The following is an 11086-nucleotide window of genomic DNA, read 5'->3' on the forward strand; positions in this document are numbered from 1 at the left end:
CAACTCTGCTGTTGGCACATGCGCAGTCCGGCCTTAGTCAAACCCGAGGTTTCTCATTGACCGTGAGAAAAAGATGGATCAAGAAAAGTCAACAAAAGTGGAGAGCAACGTTATTAATTTTTATTACTTCATAAAATATACACAAATACTGTAAATAAAGTGTGTTAAAGAACTGTACATGTTATCAGTACACAATACATAAAGTGAAACCCCCATTGCCCCATCCTCTCCGATACCATCCCCAACCCGACAGTTACAATGCCACTGGGTCATGGTGGCCTGTACAAAGGTAATTACACACAAGTACACTGCTATTTACACATCCCTGCAATTGCATCAGTTATGTTTTCTTCTGAGTGACATCATCAAGGTTGCTGGAGGTTAAAAATCCAAAAGGTGACATCAAACTATTTAGCATATCAGTTTTGCAGAAGAGATATTGACAGCCCTAAGTATAGTATGAAGTGCACAGGCAGCCGTCAGAGAAAAAGAGCAGAGAAACAAAGGGATAGGCAAAACAAAAGAGATACTTCCAATAAGTTACAAGATGATGGAATGGGAAAAAAAAAAGAACAGAAAGTCATTTCAGGCAAATCAAAAAAGAAATCTATATAGAGAGAACAGATTAAAATCTGCATTCAAACAAAGATAAAATTGAGTTCATTATTTTTAGCAGGGATTCATTGTATCATTCTCTCTTGCACGCGCGCACACACACACACACACACACACACACACACACACACACACACACACACACAAAATGTTGGATGACCCAGCTGGCACAGCAACGGTAGCCCATCCCACAATTTAGTTCTTTAAATACCCAAACTTCTGAACCCAGCCCCTATTTTTGTCATTAGTATGCATTTTTCCTACTTTACACCTTAAAACAAATGACCACATTTTGGCTTTACATTGAAATTAAAAAAAATATATATTTACAGTGGAGTAAACAAAAACAAAAACAAAAAACATTGGATGTTCCAACCCCCCCCCCCCCTCCCCCTAAAATGTCCCCCCTAAAAGAGCCTGCCCACTCCCCCTATTACCTCCAATAACAAAAGAATAAAAAAGGTAACCTTAAGAACTATCATAAAAATTGCAGCCACTATTTGTTAGCCAAAATGGGCAGCTATGGTCTCTGGTCAGATATTGGAGAATTTCCTGAGGAGCTTCCCTCAAGACTTAGGAGTGTGTCTTTGCAATATCTATCCATATAACTTATATCCACTAACATTAAAATCAAAGCAAACACATAACAGGCAGAGTAAGGGTTGGTGAAGATGTTGATGGATAAGTGTTGAGGGACAGTAAATCATCACAAAATGGATGAAGGGCAAGCAATCACCAATTGCTACTTCACCAAAAACATTACAACAGCTAAAACATCACGTACTTATCCTTTTCAAAGTTACCTTTCTTCTTTCCCGCTATCCTCTCACCTACATGCCCCTATTTTTTTTTTTTGTTATTTATCTTTAAGCTGTTATTTCTTTCCAAAAAAAAAGCAAAAGGAAACTCAAACTCCAATTTAAGACATTTTCATGAAAGATGAATGAGATGACGTTCACTGAAAATTTGTTTTTGTTGTGTTAAAAATTTAAAAACAAGAAGAATATATCAACTTTTGATGAGAAAAATGCATGTCCCTGATACCTTTTTCCTCATTTGATGCCAACAGTTCTTCACATTTGTATTAAGGGAATGTTTTGAGGAAGAGGAGGGCAGGTGCAACAACTGTCGAGGTGCAGCATTGACATTTGCTTTTTGTATTGTGGTGGTGGTGGTGATCCAGGGTTCAGCAAAAAGAGGGTTCATGAAAGAATGCATGTGTTTTCTTGGTTCCTTGAAAAATTTATTGTCTTTTTCCAAAGACTCACATGTCCATTAGCGATCATCTTTTCGTAAAACAAGGTAAGAATAAAGGAAAATAAACCGTAGCGACGACTACATCTTGCAGCCCTGCAACAACAAATATATTGTCGTGAGAGAAGGCATGTGTTGGTGAGTCGTGTATATTTGCAGTAAGAGTGCGAGTAAAATAAGTGAAGCTACAACTCGCCTGTCAGTTTCACGTGCATGCAGAGCCAAAGAATCCTACTTCCCCATGTGCTCGAATGGCACGCTGACCTGCAAAGGACACAGAATGAAGATTCAGCAAGAGTTTGCAACGTAGCTCCCCTTTCACATTCACACTGTACAGCAGACTGTGAACACATCATGCTGAGCCGGGTCCCTCCCGTTAGACGCAACCTTGCACAGATCCGTAAACACACACACAATATATATATATATATATATAGATAGGTATGAACTGTGAGAATATAAAGTGTTCTGACAATTTTCAAAATCCACATACGAGAGTCAAAATAAGAAAAAAAGTGTGTCTATAAAAATATTTAAGTGATGCACCTTATAATAGCCATGTAACAAATACTACATTTGTAGCTTTTAATACCGTTTTTGGAGATTTCAGAAAAGTGCCAAGTAAATTCTCGGGGCTCAGTTTGAGCTGCTGTTGTACTGGTTTGGATTTTATTTCAAAACAGAAATGAGATCTTGTTATTTTAACACCAGCTGTACAAATATATATTATACATGTTTATATATAATTTGTGGGTATAATATATATATATGTATATATATATACATATATATATATATATATTCCAGTCTGTAATGCCTGGGAACAATGTTTCCATCTGGAAAAAAAAGGCAGCATGGATATTCTCTCACCTGTGATGTAGAAATTCTGGATTGGTCATGACGGGCTGTGAGGTCCGAGGACGATACGTTGGCCGGAGCCCCGCGGTGCAGCCGCATGCTCACCTTCCTCTCCCGCTCGGCACGAGAAATTGCACGTGGTGACGTGTTACCTGAAATGGTGAATAAAAACGTTTGATGCAGACATTCGAAGAACAAAGTATTCCAGAGTCATCGCGGTATTATTCTGTCATTACAAGACCGACGGTGGCAGTCTGAAGCTGAAGACTCACCAGACTGCTGGACCCGTGAGGCAGGGTTAGAGATGGCTTGCTCTGGCCCATTCCTGACTCTGTTGGGAGCTCCCGGGTTGGGACCTGGAGGGAGGCCTCGTGATGCAGAACCCCTGGGGGCTCCTCCGATCCGCTCATCCCTCTCATCCCCCGCCCTCCTCTCCCGTTCCCCGTCCTCGGCTGTCCGACTGGCACCCTGATAAAGGAGATGAGCTTTAGATTAGCTGCGCTACAACGTAAAGCTCTATGCAAGAGAGATTTCTGAGCTGTGTGGCAGATAGGCACCAAAACAAAAGCAATGCTCGCGTGAGAAACGTCTGATGTAAACGTACAAATTTGAGCATGTTCCAGTCGAAGACGTAATCATAGGAGAAACCCTGTCGGTGGAACAGATTCCTGAAGAGCTGTCGTAAGTAGGAGTAGTCGGGTTTGTCATCGAAACGGAGTGAACGGCAAAAATTCAGGTATGTGGAGAACTCGGCTGTTTGAGAATAAAGAACAAGAGAAACAGTAATGAGGAGAAACTCTGAAAACACACCACAGAAATCATAGAATTTAAACCTTTCACTTCTATGTTATTTGATAACATTGCTCGTATACGGTTTCATAAATAGAAAACTCAATACGGCACCTGTGAATAATTTGACCACGTTGTCGCTATTCTAATACACAGAGGGACATCACTTACAAGGGTATCCTTTGCAAAGAACTTCGATGGGTGTGGACATTTTCTTCTCGCTGATTCGTTCATACTTCTGTCTCTTGGTCGCAGCCTTCAGGCCCTGCCAGGGGAGGGAGCCCAGGTTGAAGTACATGAGGACGTAGCCAAGAGACTCCAGGTCGTCACGTCTGGACTGCTCTGTGGACATAAAGCAGAAGAGTGCATACGAGAGTGAGAAAACTGGGGGATGTCCGCTGAGTGCTACGACAAAGAATCACTTACTCTGGCCTCATTTATAATTTCAATACAAAAAACTCTTCATGTGTTTAATCACTTGTGACAAGTTCCAGCTTTTAGTTGAATGTAATGGACACAAACGGTCCCCAAGATGCCAATAAAAGTCAACTCGTAGTCAAAACTTAAAAAGGTGGAAACCTGATGGAAAGATGGAGGACGCTGGAAGTGAAATGTGTTGCTCTTCAATTTCATTCAGCATTTAGTGTCACTAGTACCTCAATCAAAGATTAAGGTTATTGAATGAGCTGTGGGGTGTTTCTACGGCATGTTCCCACTGATCTTCCATAAAAATACTGAATGACGTTCAGAAAGAATGAAGAACGGGGAGATCAGTCGGTATCAGTCATTCCTGCTGTCCTCCGCCCTCTGCTGCAGGTGGAGGCTGGTTTGGGAGGAAGGCTGTTGACTCAGCCAGAAGTTAATTTAGGTTTTAAAGAGTGTGACTGGTTTTAATATACACTACAAACTAATCAGAACTTAGCTGGCAGACATCTCTGTTCTCTGAGCAGCAGATTGTCACTACGATGATAATATCATGTCCTCCTTAAAGTTCAGATGAACTTAAGGGAGTCTGGTGAGGTCAGAAAACAGTATTGTCCCCAACTTTGTGGCAAACGCCCTCCACTTTAAATCAGCAGGTGACAAACTAGACAGGTTTGCTAGTGAGCAAATGCTACAACTCCTTGAGACCCCGGCAAAGAGCTTAAACACTGAACACTGAACTGCTACGTTCACACAGCTTTACTGTCGACTTCATCCTACGCTCCAGCGTCCTGTCACCATCCTCATCGTCACACACATGCACTCTCTCTCAGTCTGCTTAGGCACTGTGAAAAAGCACTGCGTCGAAATGTTAAAATGGTCAGGAAAACCTTGTTTCACATACAACGTCTTAATACAAACTGTAAGCGGTTAAGTTTCACATGTGAAGGGATCAGTGGTTGAAAGGTTAACAGAAATACCATTTTCATCTCTTAAATGTTTGTCAATCTGGTACATATCTATCAAAAGTCCCCACTAACCAAAACACAAAGCTTAATAACTTGCTGCGGTTGCAAATGGTGCACTGCAATGAGATGGGAGATGTTTTTTAGCATATAAAAATGTCTTCGAGAGCATTACACTGATATGACAACGCCACCAGAACATCCCTAGATAAGATTTTAGTCTTTGCTTCTCGCTCTCATGATCATTCTTCCCTCACATCCTGTGTGTAATCGGATACAGCGGTGATAAACAAAAAGATGACGCAGAGAGGAGGCACCTCCGAAATCAAACAGTTGGGAGGGGCGTGTCGATGACTAACAACAATTTGTGGAAAATAGAGCTTCTGCCTGAGAAAAAGTTAAAGCACTAGCAAGAACTCCAGATTTAAATACACAGAGACCATCAACTCGTTCTGACAGACAGACACTAGATTGGTGAAAGGGGATTTGATTGAATAAAATTGATTTTCAAAGATCATTAATGACAGGGGAAATGTGGCAGCTTCTACAATGCTTCACACCTCCAGACTGGGGATGAGAGTCATGTAGAGCAGCTCAGATGAATCACATCTAACATGGCGTTTAGAGGCAGCTGTCAGCGCGGACCAAGTGTGACACCGACGAGGAGATGTTTGGTAAGACACAGTGCTACAGAGCTGCCTATCAGTAGGACGACATCACTATGAACAATTAATCATATCACTAAAATGAAATAGGATTCTTCTAAAAGCCAAAAGATCCCACTGAGATAGTAAATTGACATTCTATTGTTGCAACTCCTAATTTTATTGCCAAAAAAATATTTTCTATTTTTTTTTTTTTTTTTTTTTTTTAATAATGGAAAAAGATGTGCCTGATGTGTAAGAAAAGCCATGGACCTGAGTGAACATCTTATCTTACTGTATTTCTCTGATTTAGTCAAGATTATCTACATGTTTAGACACTTGAACCTCTCTGCCATGTCAGTAACACCCAGAATGTAAACAAACATGAATCTGAACAACAGCAACAACAGGGACTTTCTATCTTCATAATGCAGCAGAACTGCCTGATGACGGGTGAATAACCAACCAAGAGCAGGACTATTTAATGAGGGGAAACAAATCCAGGGCGTGCATTCCCGTGTATCCCCCCCCCCCCCCGCCCGAGTGTGCCTTACCAATCCCAAGATGTGTGTTGATGGAGGCGTAGCGCGCTGTGCCAGTCAGGTTCTTGTTCTCCCTGTAAGGAATGTGCTGGTGTGTGCGGGCATCACGGTACTTCTTGGCCAGGCCAAAGTCAATGATGTACACCAGGTTGCCCTTCTTGCCGAGCCCCATTAGGAAGTTATCAGGCTTGACGTCTCGGTGGATGAAATTCTTGGAGTGGATGTACTCAATGCGACTTATCTGGAGAGGACAGGTGAGAGTGTGGCAGCACGGTCAGGTTCAGCAGCACAAGACATGAAATATTGTGGTACACAGAAAGGATACACAGGGGAGTGATGTGGCGATATGAATTCAGGGCCACAAGGTAACACGATCATATTTGACACATTGTCAGGACAGCACTTTCCTTGTGTAAGTTTCTAAGCTCTAGTCACTAAGTAGGATTAGGGGCACACAATACATCAATGACTTGCACAAACAAAGCCATAAAAGGAGGACAAAGGGGGGGCAACAGGATATATGAAGAAAATCCACAGGAAGGCGATGACCCCAAGCTATATGTGGAGAGTCCAACTCCCATGTAGGGGACTGACACAGCAACTTGACTGCAGCTGGAACTAAAGGGTGAGATGAGTTGCTATCCATGAAATGAAATATCTGGGCCAGCGCAGTCTGGGAAGAGGCCAACATGACAAAGTTACACTGTACAAACATCTACAATCTTTACAGACGCCTCGGGGCAATCATGTGTAATATTTATATATAGAGCATGCACCAAAGGAAAAAAAAAAAGAAAGCCAAGTAGATCACGATCTGGTAAAATCATTCATATTATGTCTCTGTATCTCACTTGTAAACAACACTGCTTCACATTGTCGGATCTTAACTAAAGGGACTGTGAAACTGTCGTAATCCTAAAGCCCCCGACTTCAAATGAAAGTTTGTGTCATACCATCTGGTCTGCCAAAAGTAGGACAGTCTTTAGGCTGAACTTCCGGGAGCAAAAGTTGAAGAGGTCCTCCAGACTGGGGCCGAGCAGCTCCATCACCATCACATTGTAGTCGCCCTCGGCACCGCACCACTTTATCGATGGAATACCAACTAGTACAGACACACGTAATCAGCTCAAAGTCTGTTCAGCCTGTTGTCACTGGCACACGTTCGATTTACATTATTTGACACGGTACAGGATTTTAGAAAAATATACAAATATTTTTCTATCATGGTGAGTTTAATCACGAGTACAATTTGATGGAAATACTGTTAGTCATTTGTCTGAGTTCCCTTTAAGACGGATTTATATTACAAAAACAATTGACAAGATGACGACCGTTTAGACGTTTGTAATGTCAAAATAATTCACTTGACATATTTTCCAGGCTTGGTAGGGTATTGCATCTATGATATTGCCAGGGACAATAAATTTAAGAGGGAATGTGTTAGAAAAATCTTGACAAGCGTGGCGAAGTTGGATTCGCTTACCTCCTCCTTGCATCATCTTGTAGAACTTGCTTTCAATGTGTAACTGTGGGTGTTTGGTCTTCACACATTCCAGCTTGATGGCTACCTCCTCACCGGTGGCAATGTTGGCACCTGAGGTCAAGCATACAAAAATAACCAGCGCTGTAAAGAGCCGTGGCAATTGTGCATGTACCAGGCCATTGATGGGTGAATGTGGAGGAAAATCGGGCTCCGTGCCCGGATGAACGAGGGAAATGACTGGCGTAATATGAAAAGAAAGACCGTCCACAAACTAATGTGGAAAGAACCTTAATCAGGGAGACAAACAGAAACTTGGGGAAGGCGGGCAAAGACAGTGTCCGTTTCCACTCACCGAGGTAAATGTCTCCAAAGGACCCACTCCCTATCTTTCGCCCAAGCCGGTACTTGTTCCCCACTCTCAGCTCCATGGCTGCAAGTTGTCACTGTCCAACAGATAACACAGAAACTGTTAAAATAAAGCAGAGGACATTATAGGTACACATCCATCATTATAGGTAAACTGAATATAATAAGACTTATTTTCTCTACTTTCCCGAAGGGCAGAGTGAGGGAGGGCGTCCTGGAGAGCCAGTCAGCCGCTCACATGATGCGTTTCAACCTCAGACACACTGAACTGACCACGTGCTCGTGTGAGCAGGCAGCCAGAGCACGGCTAGTTGATCAGCAAGCAGCTGCCCGATCTCCAGAAATGCAAGATTAAATTTGTAGGGTAGCTGCGTGTGTGTGCGCGTGTGGTGGGGAGAGGGGGGGGGGGGGGGGGGGGAGGGGGTTGCAGTGAGCTCAGCAAAAGCAGGGCAGGGAGGAGAAACACAGAAAAATAAGGTTCGTGCACAAATGCCAGTTTCCACTTGGAAGAGGAGTGAACCAGAGTTAACGGCTGCATGAGAAGTAAGACTTGGCACACACCAGAAAATGAAGTGAATTTTTTTTTTTTTTTGGAGGCGCGCTGCACGTGATCCTGGAGCAGGATCATCACTTATTTAGTACTCGCTCTACCACGCCACATTGTGCAGCCACTGCAAAGGCAAGACGAGGCTCTCTGCCGTTCTGTACTGGCACTGCCAAGGAAGGAAAAGCACGAGCGCCCGCAGAGCACTGGCAGGCTTTATCTGTGTCAAGGCTATCAGACAATTCTGTGTAATGAACTTCAGAAAGCAAAGTGCTGCAGCGATGGTCTCAGCCCAGAGCACCATTTATCAAAGACATTTGTTTCCTCACCACCAATTCGGGGATGATATGTCAACAAAAATGTGCTCTTCATAGCACAATGCAGCCTTGTTACAAATGCAGCACTGCTGCATCTTTAAGTAACACGTCCAGTCAGACTCTGAGCTTTCAAATAAGTTCGTGTGGCGTTCCCCACTGATAATTCAACGAGGCAGTACATGAAATATACTGCATCGTTATTACAAATTCCTGTGCTGCACTTTAAACAGTGGCCCCAATTCAAATTCCTCACAGAGAAGAAATAAGTCTCATGACAACTCGACACAATTGCAATACAAAACAACCTCAGTTTTGTGGACATGCCAACTCCAGCAAGCAGAACAGTCATCAATTCTTCAGACCTCCTCCTCTGCATTCAGTCTGCTTCCACCCAGACTTTGTCACAACCTAAATTATCCCACATATTATTTTCGCTTAATTGTAAGCAGTGAGGTAAAAAAAAAAAAACTGTGGACACCAACACTTTTAAAAACAGTAATAACGGCTGACATACTATAATCCCCTGAGCCTTGTTAAAGGATTCAAACCCGAGCAGCCTGAATTGCACTGCACGAAAAACAACTGACCGAACGACCTTTAAAAAGGTGAAGACCTGCTCGTCAACTCGGCCTGATGGAGGCAGGTGGATCTGGGTTAATAAAGGGTTCGGGTTCACTACACCCAGGAGGGTGTCAGGCACCCGGTTTCGGGAGTGACAAGGGCCTTTGATTAGTTACCTGGTACAGGTACAGTGACACACACAGTGCTTTAAAGTATCATGTGTTTATTCTGAACTTCTTTGTACTGGAGACCTCAATGTTATTTGATGTTTCAGAGATGGCTTGCGTAATGTGAAGCAAGTAGACTTAGCCCGTCACACTGCACGGGACAAATACCATGTGCTGCTGGTGGTAGTAAGTGGATTGGTTAAGATGGGACAGCACACATCTGCTGGTAAAGGGGGAGTCTTAGTGGCAGGATGTCCCGAGGAGACCGTCTAATACACAGCATTGTAAATGACCTAAATTAAAAAAAACTAAAAAAAAAAAAGTGCAAAACAAATGTGTTTCTGGACGTGCAATCAGTCAGACCCACTTTTATTTATTTTTTTTAATGGAAACTACATGGAAGTGAATATTACCGTCTGATAGAAAAACAACAACAACAACAACAACAAAAACAAATAAAAATGTGAGGGACCCACAAAGCCAGGAGATTTCACAATCGGAAGAAAAACAGCGCTGACGTTACGCCTCTCGTACTTCAAAAGACAGCTGACAACCTGCCGTGTTGCTCACTTCCACCAAAACACAACAAATATAACACGAACACGCAAAAAAACAAAAAAACAAAAAAAAAGCGATAGTTGTTGTTTTTTAACCGTGATGGCGCTTCTCTTTTCTGGTCTCTAAGTCAGCGGTGATTAACGGTACCACAGCAAAAAAAAAAAAAAAAAAAAATTACGACGCTAATGTTTACATTATTATTAGTAAATAAAATAATAATAATAATAATAAAAAAACAGTCGCTTGTGTAATTCAGACGCTTTAAGTAACGTTAGTAAAATTACCAACCGCAGGCATTGACATCAGTTAACTGTTAGCCGCTACGAGTAAGCTAGTAGAAATACGTTAACCGAACCGTGATACGTATGAATGTTTTAAATTAAATAAATAAAAAGAAATAAATAAAGAAAGCGACAAATGTGTTTATCTTACTTCGACACATTTTGTATCACACTTACAAAACCGCACCCATGAATGTACTGGACTAGCCTGCGAAGATAGCCATCCTTTACTACTCGCCCCCCTCCCCCCTCTCCCGTAAGCCGTGAACAGGAGACTCTGATTCGGCCGGACCAGGCCCCTTTTCCCCCCTCGGTTTCCCCGGTTCCCCGACCCAAAACTCACCCGATATCAGGTTCGTTCGAGAGCTGGTTTAGCGAAGGTTCTGTTCCGATGGTTGTCAGTCGGACTGGAGCCCGGACAGAAGAGGATGGGAGCGGATTCTGGCGGCTGTCATACCCACAGCTCTTAAGCTCAGTCGTCTCGGTCGCACTCCCTGTTAATGGTCCCTGAGTAGCTCCAGCAGCACCGGGCGGCCGTTCTCCGCTCGAGTCTGTCTCCCCCTCTCGTTACTTAACAGCGTGATGATGTCATCCCCTGGATGTCAGAGGCAGAGTCATTAACGGACAACGTCACACCTAACGACTCCTTTCGCCCTAAAAAATAATAATAATAACAATAATAATAATAATTAAAAAAAAAAAAAAAATCACCATTCATT

At 42.7% G+C, this 11086-nt stretch overlaps 1 protein-coding gene across 1 annotated transcript; it reads right to left on the reverse strand.

Moving 5' to 3' along the window:
• Positions 1-105: 105 nt before the first annotated feature.
• On the reverse strand, positions 106-10928 carry LOC138198229 (casein kinase I). The gene is made up of 11 exons (XM_069149521.1): positions 10711-10928; positions 7926-8016; positions 7574-7684; positions 7044-7192; positions 6103-6331; positions 3688-3858; positions 3332-3480; positions 3000-3195; positions 2740-2879; positions 2066-2133; positions 106-1965 (listed from the first exon to the last, which is right to left on the reverse strand). Exons 2-10 carry the CDS (start codon positions 7999-8001, stop codon positions 2101-2103), a joined length of 1254 nt encoding a protein of 417 aa, XP_069005622.1. The 5' UTR covers positions 8002-8016; positions 10711-10928; the 3' UTR covers positions 106-1965; positions 2066-2100.
• Between the last annotated feature and the right edge of the window lie 158 nt (positions 10929-11086).

Source organism: Embiotoca jacksoni, unplaced genomic scaffold (assembly GCF_022577435.1).
Source record: "Embiotoca jacksoni isolate LCO1_2020_lvr unplaced genomic scaffold, fEmbJac1.0.p SCAF_15, whole genome shotgun sequence".
Classification (NCBI taxonomy): Eukaryota; Metazoa; Chordata; class Actinopteri; family Embiotocidae; genus Embiotoca; species Embiotoca jacksoni.